At 42.6% G+C, this 19,515-nt stretch overlaps 1 protein-coding gene across 2 annotated transcripts in view; it reads left to right on the top strand.

The window, feature by feature from the left end:
- Positions 1 to 19,515, top strand: part of PHTF1 (putative homeodomain transcription factor 1) — a 255,671-nt gene that overhangs the window by 222,825 nt on the left and 13,331 nt on the right. For both annotated transcript variants that reach the window (XM_077294934.1, XM_077294933.1), the window contains exons 16-17: positions 6,207 to 6,362; positions 16,948 to 17,043. In XM_077294934.1, coding sequence (XP_077151049.1) covers positions 6,207 to 6,362; positions 16,948 to 17,043 — 252 coding nt within the window. The remainder of the gene's footprint in view (positions 1 to 6,206; positions 6,363 to 16,947; positions 17,044 to 19,515) is intronic.

The following is a 19,515-nucleotide window of genomic DNA, read 5'->3' as shown; positions in this document are numbered from 1 at the left end:
GTGAAAATAAAAAAAAATTGTGGGGCTAAAGTAACATTTTTGTGGGAAAGAGTGAGGCCGGGGTCACACATGCGAGTTTTACGGACGTAAGAGCGCAGAAACTACATCCGTAAAACTCGCATAACATACGGCACAATTATTCTCAATGGGGCTGCTCCTATTAGCCGTATATTACGGATCCGTAATATACGGCTTTCTACGGCCGTACAAAATCGCAGCATGCTGCGTTTGTCAGCGTATTGCGCAAAAAAATCGCCAATGAAAGTCTATGGGGGCGAGAAAAATACGGATTCCACACGGACCAGCAGTGTGACTTGCGAGAAATACGCAGCGGTGTTAGTGAAAAGTCGGTAATTCAATTGCCGGCTTTTCATTTCTCCTTACCAAACCCGACATGATATGAGACATGGTTTACATACAGTAAACCATCTCATATCCCCTTTTTTTTTGCATATTCCTAACTACTAATGTTAGTAGTGTGTATGTGCAAAATTTCAGCGCTGTAGCTGCTAAAATAAAGGGTTAAATGGCGGAAAAAATTGGCGTGGGCTCCCGCGCAATTTTCTCCGCCAGAATGGTAAAGCCAGTGACTGAGGGCAGATATTAATAGCCAGGAGAGGGTCCATGGTTATTGGCCTCTCCGTGGCTAAAAACATCTGCCCCCAGCCACCCCAGAAAATGCACATCTGGAAGATGCGCCTATTCTGGCACTTGGCCACTCTCTTCCCACTCCCTGTAGCGGTGGGATATGGGGTAATGAAGGGTTAATGCCACCTTGCTATTGTAAGGTGACATTAAGCCAGATTAATAATGGAGAGGCGTCAATTATGACACCTATCCATTATTAATCCAATTGTTTGAAAGAGTTAATAAACACACACACACATGATTTAAAAGTATTTTAATGAAATAAACACAGCGGTTGTTTTAATAATTTATTGTTCTCTCAATCCATTTCCAGGCCCTCGCTTGGCAAAATAATAAACGCACAAGATACATACCTTCTGATGTCAGATCACTTCCCACGATGTAATCCATCTGAAGGGGTTAATCATTTTACAGGCAGGAGCCCTGCTAATGCAGCGGTGTGCTCCGTGCCTGTAATCCCCGGCGAATGAATGAAATGTAGGTCATTGACCTACATTTCCTTCAGTCGCGGTGATGCGCCCCCTGGTGGATGTCCTCATATGACCTGGAGCGTGGGAAAAAGTTCCCAGGCTGCAGTTCATGAGAACATCCAGCAGGGGCGCATCACCGCGACTCAATGTAAGTATAGATCACTCTGCTTTCCTTTCAGCACCCGGGGATTACAGGCACGAGCGACTGGTTTATCGCAGCTCGTGCCTGTAATATTAGTTAACCCCTTCAGATGGATTACCTCGTTGGACGTGATCTGACATCAGAAGGTATGTATCTTGTGCATTTATTATTTTGCCAAGCGAGGGCCTGCAAATGGATTGAGAGAGCAATAAAATATTAAAACAACCGCTGTGTTTATTTCATTAAAATACTTTTAAATCATGTGTGTGTTTTTGTTTTTTAACCCTTTCAAACAATTGAATTAATAATGGATAGGTGTCATCATTGACGCCTCTCCATTATTAATCTGGCTTATTGTCACCTTACAATAGCAAGGTGGCATTAACCCTTCATTACCCCATATCCCACCGCTACAGGGAGTGGGAAGAGAGTGGCCAAGTGCCAGAATAGGCGCATCTTCCAGATGTGCCTTTTCTGGGGTGGCTGGGGGCAGATGTTTTTAGCCACGGGGGGGCCAATAACCATGGACCCTCTCCTGGCTATTAATATCTGCCCTCAGTCACTGGCTTTACCATTCTGGCGGAGAAAATTGCGCGGGAGCCCACGCCAATTTTTTCCACCATTTAACCCTTTATTTTAGCAGCTACAACGCTGAAATTTTGCACATACACACTACTAACATTAGTAGTGTGGAATATGCAAAAAAAGGGGATATGAGATGGTTTACTGTATGTAAACCATGTCTCATATCCTGTCGGGTTTGTGCAGGAGAAATGAAAAGCCGGCAATTGAATTACCGGCTGTTCACAGATATCGCGCTGAATGAAATATAAATACAGAATATATATATATGTGTCTCAATGACATATATATATATATATATATATATATATATATATATATATATATATATATATACTGTATATATGTTTTCCCTAACATTTGAGCACATAAATCCATTAGATGTCGGTTTTGCAAGCCTGCGAGAAAATATCGCAGTACGGATGCCATACGGATTACATACGGAGGATGCCATGCGCAAAATACGCTGACACACCCTGACTACGGATCAATATTTTGGGAACATTTCTCCGTATTACGGCCGTAGTACGGACGTATAATACGTGGCGTATTGTCTTACGCCAAGTGTGACCCCAGCCTGAAAGTTAAATTTTTTTCTTCCATATTGCTTTAGTTCCTGTGAAGCACCTGAAGGGTTAGTAAACTTCTTGAATGTGGTTTGAACAGTTTGAGGGCTGCAGTTTTTAGTATGGTGTAACTTTTGGGTATTTTCTATCATATAGGCCCCTCATAGTCACTTCAAGTGTGATGTGGTCCCTAAAAAATTTGGTTTTGTAAATGCTGTTGGAAAAATGAGAAAATCGCTGATCAACTTTTAAACCTTCTAACAAGAAAAAAAATTAACTTCAAAAATTGTGCTGATGTAAAGTAGACATGTGGTAAATGTTATTTATTAACTATTTTCTGTGACATATCTCTCTGGTTTATAGGGAATCTGTCACCTCATTTTGGCGGTATAAACTGCGGCCACCGCCATCACTGGCTTATCTACAGAATTCTGTAATGCTGTAGGTAAGCCCCAGATGTAACCTGAAACATAAGAAAAACAAGTTAGATTAAAGTACTGCAGTGCGCAGGCGCTGGGCCTCTCTGACCTTTCCCGGCGCCTGCGCACTGCAGTACTTTGCTCTGCCCCCAACAGGGCAGAGAATTACGCCTGCGCAGGAGCCGCAACAGAAGCAAGGAGCATGACAACATCGTATGAAGATGGGAGGTGCCGGACCCAGACCTGCGACGCCCATCGGAACCGGACTGCCCCCCAGGTGAGTATAATCCAGCTTGTTTTTCTTAACTTTCAGGTTACATCGGAGGCTTATTTACAGCATTACAGAATGCTGTAGATAAGCCCTGATGGCGGTGGCCGCAGTTTACACAGCTAAAATGAGGTGACAGATTCCCTTTAAGGGCCTAAAGATTAAAAGTTTGAAAATTATGAAATTTTCACCAAATTTCCAACATTTTTAGAAACAAACGCAAGTTATATTGAACAAATTTTACCAATATCATGAAGTACAATATGTCACGAAAAAAAAAAACTCAAAATCAGTGGGATCTGTTGAAGAGTTCCATAGTTATGACCTCATAGAGTGACACTGGTCAGAATTGTAAAAATTGGCCTGGTCACGAAGGCTTAAACAGGCTCTGGCGCGAAAAGGTTTAATAAAGTTGATATACAGTGGGGCAAAAAAGTATTTAGTCAGTCAGCAATAGTGCAAGTTCCACCACTTAAAAAGATGAGAGGCATCTGTAATTTACATCATAGGTAGACCTCAACTATGGGAGACAAACTGAGAAAAAAAAATCCAGAAAATCACATTATCTGTTTTTTTAACATTTTATTTGCATATTATGGTGGAAAATAAGTATTTGGTTAGAAACAAAATTTCATCTCAATACTTTGTAATATATCCTTTGTTGGCAATGACAGAGGTCAAACGTTTTCTGTAAGTCTTCACAAGGTTGCCACACATTGTTGTTGGTATGTTGGCCCATTCCTCCATGCAGATCTCCTCTAGAGCAGTGATGTTTTTGGCTTTTCGCTTGGCAACATGGACTTTCAACTCCCTCCAAAGGTTTTCTACAGGGTTGAGATCTAGCTAGGCCACTCCAGGACCTTGAAATGCTTCTTACGAAGCCACTCCTTCGTTGCCCTGGCGGTGTGCTTTGGATCATTGTCATGTTGAAAGACCCAGCCACGTTTCATCTTCAATGCCCTTGCTGATGGAAGGAGGTTTGCACTCAAAATCTCACGATACATGGCCCCATTCATTCTTTCATGTACCCGGATCAGTCATCCTGGCCCCTTTGCAGAGAAACAGCCCCAAAGCATGATGTTTCCACCACCATGCTTTACAGTAGGTATGGTGTTTGATGGATGCAACTCAGTATTCTTTTTCCTCCAAACACGACAAGTTGTGTTTCTACCAAACAGTTCCAGTTTGGTTTCATCAGACCATAGGACATTCTCCCAAAACTCCTCTGGATCATCCAAATGCTCTCTAGCAAACTTCAGACGGGCCCGGACATGTACTGGCTTAAGCAGTGGGACACGTCTGGCACTGCAGGATCTGAGTCCATGGTGGCGTAGTGTGTTACTTATGGTAGGCCTTGTTACATTGGTCCCAGCTCTCTGCAGTTCATTCACTAGGTCCCCCCGCGTGGTTCTGGGATTTTTGCTCACCGTTCTTGTGATCATTCTGACCCCACAGGGTGGGATTTTGCGTGGAGCCCCAGATCGAGGGAGATTATCAGTGGTCTTGAATGTCTTCCATTTTCTAATTATTGCTCCCACTGTTGATTTCTTCACTCCAAGCTGGTTGGCTAATGCAGATTCAGTCTTCCCAGCCTGGTGCAGGGCTACAATTTTGTTTCTGGTGTCCTTTGACAGCTCTTTGGTCTTCACCATAGTGGAGTTTGGAGTCAGACTGTTTGAGGGTGTGCACAGGTGTCTTTTTATACTGATAACAAGTTTAAACAGGTGCCATTACTACAGGTAATGAGTGGAGGAAAGAGGAGACTCTTAAAGAAGAAGTTACAGGTCTTTGACAGCCAGAAATCTTGATTGTTTGTTTCTGACCAAATACTTATTTTCCACCATAATATGCAAATAAAATGTTAAAAAAACAGACAATGTGATTTTCTGGATTTTTTTTTCTCAGTTTGTCTCCCATAGTTGAGGTCTACCTATGATGTAAATTACAGACGCCTCTCATCTTTTTAAGTGGTGGAACTTGCACTATTGCTGACTGACTAAATACTTTTTTGCCCCACTGTATCTGTGAGATATTTTGTTGCACCATTTTTCTTTTGGTTTATCATATGTTGATTTAGAGGAAAGTAAAAACATATTGAAAATCAAAAACCTCTTTTTTGCAGCTATGAGTAAGTTCTACTTTCCTAGTGCATCACCTCCGTCATAAAACCCTCAATCTTACTGCCTCTAATAGTATCATTCTGCTTATGCCCCTAATTATATGGCTGATGTGCTGCTCAGTGCACCCAAATACTGTACCATAATCATGAAACTGTGTCTTGCATTCAATATAGCGATAACCGTAGGGCTTTATAGTGAAGAGCACCTTAAAGCTATTGATTCAGATACAAAGTGATACATTTTAAAGAGCGCCACAATCAGTAGCCACATAAGGACAGATACAGAAAATAAAAGCATTCAGCTAATGTTCCATAGTAAATTGTGCCATAATACAGAAAGTGCCCCATATCATGTGCCCCCTCTAATAGGAGCGAACATACCATTGGTGCAACACTTCCACCTCCAAAGCAAGGGGAATTGTGCATTATCTGATAATGAGCTGCTGGACTGCAAGGGAACCATATATTGTTCTTGCACAACGTCCATCTTCTGTCTGTATCTGCTCCTGCCCTTTGGTATAATTGTTTGCCATGTGCTATCACCAAGTTATAGTACTCACTTGACTTTGTTTCTACAAGAAGTCCATTGTGGATTTGACTTATTCTTGGCCTATGCATCTTGCAGTCTGACACTTGCCGCCATGATGACATCTTTGCACCAGACCTGTAATGATGTAACAATACATGGTGCTATATAGGCCATTGTTTGGAATAGGCTAGAAGTCTATGCCGTGAATTGAGATCCCAGGAGTCATCACAGGACAATAGCCCCCACCAATTAGGCTCTACAGATGTCATGGACATCTTATCAGTTGGGGTACAACCTGCTAATGGTACATCTAACATGTAACACTTCAAAGTATATCAATTTAATATTAATATCTAGACTATAAAAATAGTTAAATAAAGGCAAGCATTTAGAAAAATATGATTAAATGGTATACAGTACAGTAATATTTTATATTTCGTCATTTCCATGTTCTTCTGTACAGGTTCTTCATGGGCATGAAACATTTCTAAGCTATGTTTATAACTGGGAGTTACTCATCTGGGAGGCCGCGTTGCTGATCTATCTTCTGCATCTCACTTCCTTAGGATCTGACACTAACAAGAAATACAGTAATGTGTCAATACTTCTCACTGAAGAGGTAAACAGTGAATAAATCGAACACAAATAGACATTATAGATTAGCAATACTTAGAAAGCGGAATTATTAATTATCAATTATTTGAATATGTCTGAATTGTGGAATCCTTTTCATACTGGTGTTAAAAATCCTAAAGACAAATGTGATGCCACTACGTGAATAATGAATGATTCAGTTCAAGAATCATCTCTGGAGTGCTTGAAAGATCCTTAAAGATTTAACATGTACTCAGTGGTGTACAACTAATAGCAGCAGAACACTCTGCCACTTTGGGGCTCTTGAGTTGGGAGATGGGCTGGTTGAGTGACAACCCCTCTCCCACCTAATGTTTGGAATTCAATAGTATCTGCAACCTTAGGATGCAGATACAGTTGAATATAATGGAGCCTGAATACAATACAGGTTCCACCATTCAGCCTGTGCATCTAAGCCTCACAGCAGGTGTGATAACATTTCTAGATTGCACCTGCTGCGAGGAGTATCGAACCACACGATCCACAGAGCAAAGCAGCGTATTAGTGGAATCGGGCTTGGCAAGTAGTTTTATTTTTTATTTTAATGCTGTCAGTACTTGTGAGTGGAAATTCTATGTGTGCGGGCATGTAGGTTCATCATATTGTGTGTGGGTGCTGTGAGGGCAATGATGCTGTGTGTGGGGCTGTGGGGCCGTCATACCATGTGGGAATCTCATATTGTTTGGTTGAAGTATGGGGATATCATACTGTGTGGTTGGGAGCTATGAGAGGCATGATATTGTGTGGGGAGCTGTGGGTGCATCTTACTGTGTTTGGACAGTGGGGGCCATGATACTGTGTTTGGGATATGGAGTCATCATACTGTGTGTGGTGGCCATGTTCGGGACCGTGGGACCATTATGTGAGAGCCTCATAATCTGTGGACATCATGCTGTGAGGCGAGGGGGCGATGATTTGAGGGCCGTGATACTCTGAGGAAAGATGTGTTGACAGCATACTGTGTGGGAATCTTATAATGTACAGGGAACTATGAGGACATTATACTGTGTGTGTGGGAGGGGGCTGTCTGTGTGGACAATTATATTGTGTGTGGGGGTCTCATACTATAATGCGGGGTAACTATCATACTGTGTGAGGGACATCTTGCTGTGTGGGGCCGTGGTGGCATCATACTTTGTGGGGATGTACTGTAGTAGTATCATATCGTGTGTGGGCTGTGATGGCCATTATACTGTATGGCGGGTTGTCATGGCCATTATACTGTGTGTGGGGATTATGGGACATCATGATGTGTGGTGGAACTTTAGAGTCATCCTACTTTGTTGGGACTGTGCAGGGTATTTGTTATGATCCGGTGACCTTGGAGCCGCATGAAACTTTCTCTGGAGTCGGTGGAACCTGTACTGACCGCAAATCCTGAACTAACACCGCAACTAGAAGTAGCCGTGGGGTGTGCCTAACAAACCCTAGACACCTCGACACAGCCGGAGGACTAAATACCCCTATAGATGGAAATAGGAATGCTACCTTGCCTCAGAGCAGACCCCCAAAGGATAGGCAGCCCCCCACAAATAATGACTGTGAGTAGGAGAAGAATAGACACATGCAGGTAGAAAACAGGATTTAGCAAAAGAGGCCACTCTAGCTAAATAGGAAAGTATAGGACAGATTACTAGTCGGTCAGTATTAAAACCCTTCCAAAAATATCCACAGCAGATAATACAAAAAGTTCCACAATCTAACTAAAGACATGGAATGTATATCTGCCACTCCAGAGAATCCAACAAGACTGAGAAAATACACAATCTAAGCTGGACAAAAAAACACAAAGAATAGCACTGAATTGTGAAGCACACAGCATGTGTGCCACAGAAAAAAAAAAACAGACACTTATCTTTGCTGATTTGGCAGAAAGGCAGGGGGAACCAGGCAGAGGTCCAACACCTCCCAACAACAATTGACAACTGGCAAGGACTAATGAATCCTGCACACCTAAATACCCCAGTCAGAACTGCAATCAGCAGACACACCTGACCAGAACTGCAACCCAAGGACAACTGCATTACCACCTACTACCACCGGAGGGAACCTAAAAGCAGAATTCACAACAGTATCCTCCCCTTGAGGAGGGGTCACCAAACCCTCACCAGCGCTCCCAGGCCGATCAGGACGAGCCAGATGAAAGGCACGGACCAAATCAGCAGCATGGACATCAGAAGCAAAAACCCAAGAATTATCCTCCTGGCCATAACACTTCCATTTGACAAGGTACTGAAGCCTCCGCCTCGAAAAACGAGAATCCAAAATCTTCTCAACCACATACTCCAACTCCCCATCAACCAAAACAGGGGCCGGAGGATCAACAGAGGGAACAACGGGCACCACATATTTCCGCAATAAAGATCTATGGAAGACATTATGGATAGCAAAAGAGGCCGGAAGCGCCAATCGAAAAGACAACGGATTAATAATCTCAGAAATCCTATAAGGACCAATAAACCGAGGCTTAAACTTAGGGGAAGAGACCTTCATAGGAACATGACGGGAAGACAACCAAACCAAATCCCCAACCCAAAGCCGGGAACCAACACACCGACGACGGTTAGCAAAACGTTGAGCCTCCTCCTGAGACAACACCAAATTGTCCACCACATGAGCCCAAATCTGCTGCAACCTGTCAACCACAGAATCCACACCAGGACAGTCAGAAGGCTCAACCTGCCCAGAAGAAAAACGAGGATGAAAACCAAAATTACAAAAAAAAGGTGAAACCAAAGTAGCCGAACTAGCCCGATTATTAAGGGCAAACTCGGCCAATGGCAAAAAGGCCACCCAATCATCCTGATCGGCAGACACAAAGCATCTCAAATAAGTCTCCAAAGTCTGATTAGTTCGCTCGGTCTGGCCATTTGTCTGAGGATGAAATGCGGAAGAAAAAGACAAATCAATGCCCAGCCTAGCACAAAAGGCCCGCCAAAACCTAGAAACAAACTGGGAACCTCTGTCGGACACAATATTCTCTGGAATACCATGCAAAAGAACCACATGCTGAAAAAACAACGGAACCAACTCTGAAGAGGAAGGCAATTTAGGCAAAGGCACCAAATGAACCATCTTAGAAAACCAGTCACAAACAACCCAGATAACCGACATCCTCTGGGAAACCGGAAGATCAGAAATAAAATCCATAGAAATATGCGTCCAGGGCCTCTCAGGGACCGGCAATGGCAAAAGTAACCCACTAGCACAGGAACAACAAGGCTTGGCCCGCGCACAAGTCCCACAGGACTGCACAAAATAACGCACATCACGTGACAACGAAGGCCACCAAAAGGACCTACCAACCAAATCTCTGGTACCAAAAATACCAGGATGACCAGCCAACACAGAACAGTGAACCTCAGAAATCACTCTACTAGTCCATCTGTCAGGAACAAACAATTTCCCCACAGGACAGCGGTCAGGTCTATCAGCCTGAAATTCCTGAAGAACCCGCCGTAAATCAGGGGAAATGGCAGAAAGGACCACCCCTTCTTTCAGAATGCCGACCGGTTCAAGGACCTCAGGAGAATCAGGCAAAAAACTCCTAGAAAGGGCATCAGCCTTAATATTCTTAGAACTCGGAAGATACGAAACCACGAAATCAAAACGGGAAAAAAACAAGGACCATCGAGCCTGTCTAGGACTCAGCCGTTTGGCAGACTCGAGGTAAATCAAATTATTATGATCGGTCAGGACCACAATACGGTGCTTAGCTCCCTCAAGCCAATGTCGCCACTCCTCAAATGCCCACTTCATAGCCAACAACTCCCGATTGCCGACATCATAATTGCGTTCAGCAGGCGAAAACTTGCGGGAGAAGAAGGCACACTGTTTCATCAAATAACCAACAGAATCCCTCTGAGACAAAACGGCCCCTGCCCCAATCTCAGAAGCATCAATCTCAACCTGAAATGGAAGAGAAACATCTGGTTGGTGCAACACCGGAGCAGAAGTAAATCGGCGTTTAAGCTCCTGAAAGGCAGAGACAGCCGCAGAGGACCAATTCGCCACATCAGCGCCTTTTTTCGTCAACTCAGTCAAGGGTTTAACCACGCTGGAGAAGTTAGCAATGAAACGGCGATAAAAATTTGCAAAACCCAAAAATTTCTGAAGGCTCTTCACAGATGTGGGTTGAATCCAATCATGAATGGCCTGAACCTTAACCGGATCCATCTCTATAGATGAGGGAGAAAAAATGAAGCCCAAAAAAGAAACCTTCTGCACCCCAAAGAGACACTTAGACCCCTTCACAAACAAAGCATTGTCACGAAGGATCTGAAATACCATCCTGACCTGTTCCACATGAGACTCCCAATCATCGGAAAAAATCAAAATATCGTCCAAATATACAATCAAGAATTTATCAATATAAGTCCGGAAGATATCATGCATGAAGGATTGAAAAACAGATGGAGCGTTAGTGAGCCCGAATGGCATCACAAGGTATTCAAAATGGCCTTCGGGCAAATTAAACGCAGTTTTCCATTCATCACCCTGCTTAATACGAACAAGATTATATGCCCCCCGAAGGTCAATCTTCGTAAACCACCTAGCCCCCTTAATCCTAGCAAACAAATCGGAAAGCAAAGGTAAAGGGTATTGAAACTTGACCGTGATCTTATTCAAGAGGCGATAATCAATACAAGGTCTCAAGGAGCCATCCTTCTTAGCAACAAAAAAAAACCTGCTCCCAACGGTGAAGAAGATGGCCGAATATGCCCTTTCTCCAAAGACTCCTTAACATAACTCCGCATGGCGGTATGTTCAGGCACAGACAGGTTGAAAAGTTGGCCCTTAGGAAACTTACTGCCTGGAATCAAGTCAATAGCACAATCACAGTCCCTGTGCGGTGGAAGGGAACTGGACTTGGGCTCATCGAATACATCCTGAAAATCAGACAAAAACTATGGAATTTCAGAAGAGGAAGAAGAGGAGATTGACATCAAAGGAACATCATTATGAACCCCCTGACAACCCCAACTAGTCACAGACATAGATTTCCAATCCAACACAGGATTATGTACCTGCAACCACCGGAATCCCAGCACGATAACATCATGCAAATTATGCAACACCAGAAATCGACAATCTTCCTGATGGGCTGGCGCCATGTGCATGGTCACCTGTGTCCAAAACTGGGGCTTATTTTTAGCCAAAGGTGTAGCATCAATCCCCCTTAAAGGAATAGGGTTATGCAAAGGCTGCAAGGGAAAACCACAACACCTGGCAAACTCAAAATCCATTAAGTTCAAGGCGGCGCCTGAATCCACAAACGCCATGACAGAAAATGATGACAATGAGCAGATCAAGGACACCGATAACAGAAATTTAGGTTGTACAGTACTGATAGTAAATGAACTAGCGATCCTTTTTGTCCATTTAGGGCAGACTGAAATAACATGAGAAGCGTCGCCACATTAATAACACAACCTATTCTGACGTCTGAATCCTTGTCGTTCTGTTCTAGACAAAATCCTATCACACTGCATTGGCTCAGGACTTTGCTCTAAGGACAACGCCACAGTGCGCACAGTTTGACGCTCCCGCAAGCGCCGATCAATCTGAATGGCCAGAGACATAGAATCACTCAGACCGGAAGGCGTGGGAAACCCCACCATATCATCTTTAACGGATTCAGAAAGACCCTTTCTGAAAATTGCCGCCAAAGCATCATCATTCTATTTAGTCAACACAGACCATTTTCTAAATTTCTGACAATACAATTCTGCCGCCTCTTGACCCTGAGAGAGGGCCAACAAGGTTTTCTCCGCTTGATCCACAGAATTCGGTTCATCATATAATAATCCTAAAGCCTGAAAAAAGGAATCTACATTAAGCAAGGCCGGATTCCCAGATTCCAGGGAAAATGCCCAATCCTGAGGATCGCCACGCAGCAGGGAGATGACAATTTTAACCTGCTGAATGGAATCACCGGAGGATCGCGGTCTCAGAGCAAAAAACAGTTTACAATTGTTTTTAAAACCCAAAAATTTGGACCTATCACCAAAAAACAAATCAGGAGTAGGAATCTTCGGCTCTAAAGCAGGAGTCTGAACAATATAATCAGAAATACCCTGTACCCTAGCAGCAAGCTGGTCTACACGAGAAGCTAATTCCTGAACATCCATGCTGGCACAAGACTCCTCAGCCACCCATAGATAAAGAGGGTAGAAAAGACAAAACAGACTGCAGAAAAAAAAATGGCTCAACACCTTTCTTCCCTTCTTCTGAGATGCATTTAACTCATTATTGGCCAGTTGTACTGTTATGATCCGGTGACCTTGGAGCCGCATGAAACTTTCTCTGGAGTCGGTGGAACCTGTACTGACCGCAAATCCTGAACTAACACCGCAACTAGAAGTAGCCGTGGGGTGTGCCTAACAAACCCTAGACACCTCGACACAGCCGGAGGACTAAATACCCCTAAAGATGGAAATAGGAATGCTACCTTGCCTCAGAGCAGACCCCCAAAGGATAGGCAGCCCCCCACGAATAATGACTGTGAGTAGGAGAAGAATAGACACACGCAGGTAGAAAACAGGATTTAGCAAAAGAGGCCACTCTAGCTAAATAGGAAAGGATAGGACAGATTACTAGGCGGTCAGTATTAAAACCCTTCCAAAAATATCCACAGCAGATAATACAAAAAGTTCAACAATCTAACTAAAGACATGGAATGTATATCTGCCACTCCAGAGAATCCAACAAGACTGAGAAAATACTGACACAATCTAAGCTGGACAAGAAAACACAAAGAATAGCACTGAATTGTGAAGCACACAGCATGTGTGCCACAGAAAAAAAAACCAGACACTTATCTTTGCTGATTTGGCAGAAAGGCAGGGGGAACCAGGCAGAGGTCCAACACCTCCCAACAACAATTGACAACTGGCAAGGACTAATGAATCCTGCACACCTAAATACCCCAGTCAGAACTGCAATCAGCAGACACACCTGACCAGGACTGCAACCCAGGGACAACTGCATTACCACCTACTACCACCGGAGGGAACCCAAAAGCAGAATTCACAACAGGTATTATACTGTTTGATTGGTCATGGTGGAGACATCATATTGTATTGATGACACTGTGGGGATACCGCACTCTGTGGGTGACACACTGCCAGCAATATGCTGTGTTGGGGTATCACACTTTCCTGAAGGCACTTTGGGGGGTCATCATACTGTGCTTCTGGGGGGTTACTGTGTGGGAAAATTGTGTGGGAGATTTCAATGTGCAGGTATTGTACTACTGTGTGTGGATTTATTAGTTGGCTTCATACTTTATGGGGGTCATGAAAGGAGTATCAAAGTGGGTGATAACACGAAGGGGCTTTCAGTACTTCATGTACTTAGTTTTTGCTGCAATACATGTCCTTCTTCTTGTCTTTAAAAGTTGGAAGGTATGTCTTTCTGTTTCTACACCTATGCTCTTTGACCCATCTATTCTTCTAAATATTTTACTTTGTGGGGTGAGGGTCCAATAAGGACTTTTAGACTACGAGGTTTCATGATTTCTATGTATGCTCCTGCCTATACTCATAGGTGAATACTCATTATTCCACTTTGTATTCTTTACATTTGTTATCTGGCTAAGAACTATCCCTAATAGCATCTAAAGAACAGCACAGCACAGAGCTGGAAAAGATAATGATAATAATAAAATATATTTATGAGCTATGGTGCCATTGTAAGGAGGAAGACTGGACTGCGGGTACCTGTATCAGACCGGGTCCGGAACTGCTGAGGCTGCGTCCCATGTTGTCCGGGGTAAAGCAAAAAGGCCCGGACATGTTCCCTGGCCCAGAAGCTGAGGGCGCGGTTATAAGTTAAAAGCGCGCACAGCATCAGGCAGGTTCCCGCCGGCGGTGACAGAGGTAAGGTGCGTGCACAGTGGGCTCCGGATGGTGCGCAGCCGGGCTGCAAGGACACGGGGCCGATCCAATGCCGGGATGCTGCTGGAGCCCACCGCAGTAACAGCGAAAGAGCCAGGAGCCCTGTTCAGCTAAGCGCCGCATGTCAGCCTAAGAGCCAGGGCAGAGTCCAGGACTGTTCGCTGCTGCCCTCGTTGTCAGACCGTGGTCCGCAGGACCTTGTTGGAGAAACATCGCGCCAGTGGTTGTCAGAGCTTTAGTCTTGGAGGGAACAGGCAGGGCGCAGCACAGAGAGAGAAGTGCAGTGCGCCCGGTGGCTGGCAGAGAGCAAGGTTCCATGTGCTTCGTGACCTTGAGTACAGCGCATGTGCCGCAAAGTCAAAGAGAGAATCGGGTAGTGGACATACGTTTTCAGCCCACCTTACCAGCATATACCTTCCCGCCCACAGGAGACCATGATTGTGCTGCGACCTTCTTTGCTCCGGCTGCATATGTTCATGGATTAGGGGCTCAGCAGAAGGTACCGGAGACCGACCGCTACCGCCAGAAGAAGGACCACCGTTACCAGTTGAACCTTCTTGTACCAGCACCGCGCCAGCCGTTGTTGGCGCTATGGACTCCCCCGCAGCATTCACATATCTGATTCAATGTTCCTTAACTCTGCATATCCTTTACAATTGGACTATTATTCTCCCCATTTAACCCTGCACCTCCCTGCGAGGAGTTAACCCCTGTTAACTTAAAACTGTTATATTTGTTAACCCTTGCTCTGCCTTCTGTCTGTCACTGCATCCCGCAACCTGCTCACACCATCTTCATGTGAGCATTCAGACAGGCAAAGGAACTTTTTTATTTTTTTGATAAGCTTGAAATTCAATTTTTGAGTATTTGTGTATATCTTAGGTCGATTTTATATTTGTAAGGTGCATTTACACTGCAGTATTATGAGGAAGAATAAGCGGCAAGTGAAAAACAGGTTGACAGTCACCCACTGAACAAGCAAAATGCTACTTCGTCAGGCGAAATGATCTTTTAGTTTGGGTAAAAAAATCAATCTTCTCGGCAGCTCATTGTATTGTGTAAACAGAACGTGCTGACAAGAACAATGTGAAGTGTGGGCTCCCGATCTAAACAATGCTATTAAAAGACTGCGGATCTGAAAATATGTAGCCGATCGACAGTCGTTTAACAACACAGATGTTAACCCAACTTGACTATAAAGCCTAATACACTAATCATGAGGACGATTACCCTTGCACCAGGTATAAAACTACACTAGTAGCAGTATACATAACTGACAGACTAGCAGAAAATTTCCTTCTCAATGCTGAACTTGCAACGCTAAAAATGAATAATCCAGGAATTATGGAAATCACAAGATAGGTGAACAGGTTAATGACATGCAAATGATGAAGAAATGGAAATCACATTTTTAAAACATCTCAATTTATTCAGAATTAAGTATGAGCACCATCTTGCTCTGCACCATGACAGCTTTTCAGAGGCTTTAAGGCACTATTTGATGCCTTAGTCTTGATACATGATGTCCAATTTTAATTGCAATACAGAACAAATCAATTGTGGAACCAGTGGTACAGGCATTTCTCCAGAGAGTCCTAGTAGCTATTTTTCAACACAAGAACGCCAAGGCCACATGTTGCTTGTGCTTCTGTCACCAGCCTGCATGGCCTGAACATGTTACCGTGACCTGCAGTGTATCCGCACTTGCTTCCCATTGCACACATCTGGGATGTCATTGGGCAGCAACTGCAAATGCCAGCAGCAGATCGTGATGATTTGCCCATGTGCATTCAGCGTGGTAGAACATTCCTCAGACAACCATTAAAAACCTCATTCTTAACAGCCAAATGCGGGGATTTCTACATTTGGCGCTCATACTTGATACTGACTAAATTGAGATGTTTAGAAAATTTTGTTTACAATTTTTCATCATTTTCATATCAATAACATGTATGTCGATCTCATGATTTTCATATTTACAGGACTTCTCCTTATGGTGTTGCAATTTCAATGTTGAGGAGTGATATTGAGAATTCTGTTTAAGGCGAACCATGATTATAGTTAGATTGCAAAATACGCTTTGGCAAATAGAAAACAGTTTTGTGTCTTTTGCAATCCTCGACCTGAATGGATTAATAGAAAAATAGTTCTACATAACTTTTTATTGTTTCTATGAGATTGCATCTGTAGCAAAGCAGCATTATAATATTCTACGCTGATGAGCTCTGAGATAACGTCATAAAAAGCATAATAAAAATCTCTATTAGGGCATAATGTATCAGATTCATAATGTTATTTTACAGTGTATAGCCGTAGCTGACATATTCAGTGCCCCCATGTTCATTGGTTTGGGGGTTTTTTGGACAGTTTTGGGGGTGTAGAAAATGTCCTGTTATTTGAGATTAAAATTAATTGTTGACAGTCACTGATCCCAGACACTTCCCAATGTGATCTTCCAACATAAAAATGACATGGGCAACTTTGAAGTGACTTGTTTTCCACAAAAATAAAATTCCCACACTGTAAAAGTAAAACTCCCGACATTTTGTCCAATAAAACAATTATGGTATTATTCAAGTGGTTAATTGTTGCCATGCATTATTATTATTATTATTATTATTATTATTAATAACTGTTTTTAAGGCTTTTTACTTAATTTTTTTTCATCTGTAGATCAATCTATATCTCAAAATGGAGAAGAAGCCAAACAAGAAGGAACAGCTCAGTATTGTGAATAATGTCCTAAAATTGTCTTCCAAACTTATCAAGGTATGTATACCGAAAATGCAGTCATGTGATAAATTGGTGGGAAATAGCACTTGTTTCTGCCTTGGTAGAGCTGAGTAATTAATCAATGGATTTTTTTTTTTCCAGTGGCCTTCATTCTGACTAGACTGTTTTTGTAATTGCTACATACACTTGCATTGAGCAAGGCCGTGCATGTCTAATCTGAATGTGGCTGGGAGTATACGTATTGTATACTGTACTTGCGGTCACATAACCACTGCCCACGACAATGTAGAATCCTCACAGTGCGTAATGTGTGCAATGTGAGGATTCACAAGTCTGCAGTCACACAGAGTGACTGCAGACTTTTAGATTAAGATCGGATGACCCCTTTAAACCAGTTTATTATACACATTACTTCAGCTCTGCAGTCTTGGCCACTTCTTTCTCCTATATTTACTCACCTCTGGCAATCTGGATTGAAAGTGTTAAGTCTTGTATTGCTTCGTGTGGAGTGGAGGAGTCGGTTGTTGGTAGAGGCTTTTGGGGTATTGTTCTATGACTGTTGCTTGGACTTTTTGACTCTTTGCAAATCCTCTTCCTCTCCTATTTGGTTTGCATTCCTTTTCTCCCCTGTGTTCCCTTTTGTTGTCTGTGAGTGCATATATGTATGATTTTTTTTCCTTTATCCCTGTATGTAATTCCTTGTTTGGTCTGTTTATATTCATACACAATTACTCCCCAGTTCAGCAAGGTACATGACCCTGACATCTTCACCATCAGAAGTAATCTGGGAAGCAGTGATACATAGGGTGCCCCTAGCATTAGGAAAAGGGAAAGAGTCAACAAAGTCGTGACAGGGAACATGTCATCAGAAAATTACCTATTGTTTAAATCAGGTATTTTCTTTCAATGTATTTAAAAAAAGATATATCTTTTTATTTTCACATTAATATTTATATATAAAAAATAAATAAAATAACAATATTGCAATATCTACAGTGAACACTAGACTTCATATTAGATTCCTATTACGCAAGGTCTTTGTGAAGAGAGATGGAGAAGAGGAGCTGTAATATCACCTATTGTGAATTGTGGCTCCTATGTTATCAGCTGTGTACAGAGAGGTGTTATCTATGATTGTAATTTTTTCTGTGATGACCATGAGACTGCTGAAAAGTCACCTGTACAAAGAAGGAATTATGAGTCTAATGAGTTATCCAATGAGTTATCAGTGTGAAAATTGCAAGGTTTTTCTGTTTTTATTGAAAACAATTTAAAAAATAATACCTTTTTATGATATAATTCCAACAATCATTGTTTGTCAGATGTGCCATTACAGCCCCCTTCCTGTACTTTTAGCAGATTGTACAAGGCGTGTAACTCTGCAGATAGATACAGGTGGTTTAGAAGAAGGTAGCTTGTAGATTGTAAGCTCTTACGGGCAGGGTCATCGTTACCTCTGCTTTAATGATTGTATTATCTTTAATGTTGTTACTTATGACTTATATATGAACTCTTGAATTGTAAAGCGCTGCGGAATATGTTGGCGCTATATAAAGATTTATTATTATATTATTATTATTGAAGAAAAAACCTCTGCAGAGGGCTTCTTTTTTTTTTGCAAAGTGGGACACTGAGTAAAAGTGGGGCCCCAAATGCTAACGTGTTGCACCATCACACAGACACATTTAGGTTGTATTCACACATTTCAGAATGTTAAACAAGCGCTGATTGATTATATGCAGGTTGTTTGACACTTGCTTTCCTGCCTCTTTACACAGACTGATGAAGAATGATGGGGACAGAATGATCACTAATATCTCTCTTATACAGTCCTTATACAGCACCATGTTATTAGTATCCACCAGACAAGGAACCAGGGATGATGATTTTTTATTTCAGCTTACGATCAACTCACCCAATGAATGATGAGCATTTTGCTTATTCGTTGGGTGATTGCCGACACGTCTATAACTACAAAAGGTCATCAGTGCAATTTCCTGCTTGTATAACCAGGCAGCCACAGCCTCACACTGGTTAGCCCAGCGTACCTACAAAAGTGTTGGGTCTCACTGGTGGCCATTTTGGGCAATTACCACGTTTGCAACCCCCCTCCTCCCTAATGGCAGTCCTGCATATGTTTGTAGTCAGAGACATTAAATCATCGTTATTCAGAGGATAAAACCATGGTTCCAGTTAAAATCTTGGCTGATTTATGCAGTATATTACAACTCATGCACAGCATCCCTACTTTTCTTCCATTTGCTTGCAATGATCAAATGCATGCTGTTCCTTGCAAACTGAAGTCTTTCACCAGTATAAGAGGATGAGGTTCAAGATGAAGATGGCCTACAAATAAACACAGCTACCCAATATGCCAAAACCAAGGTATCTTACTTACCCATTTCACTGAAGAATGGAAAGGCAAGAATAAAAAGAAAATTAATAGAAATCATGATTCTTTTATACATTTAAAGAATATACAGTGCGGGAAATAAGTATTTGATCCCT

This window comes from Ranitomeya variabilis, chromosome 3 (assembly GCF_051348905.1).
Source record: "Ranitomeya variabilis isolate aRanVar5 chromosome 3, aRanVar5.hap1, whole genome shotgun sequence".
Classification (NCBI taxonomy): domain Eukaryota; kingdom Metazoa; phylum Chordata; class Amphibia; order Anura; family Dendrobatidae; genus Ranitomeya; species Ranitomeya variabilis.
Note: the sequence above shows the minus strand (reverse complement) of the source record. Positions and strands in the feature narration are given on the sequence as shown.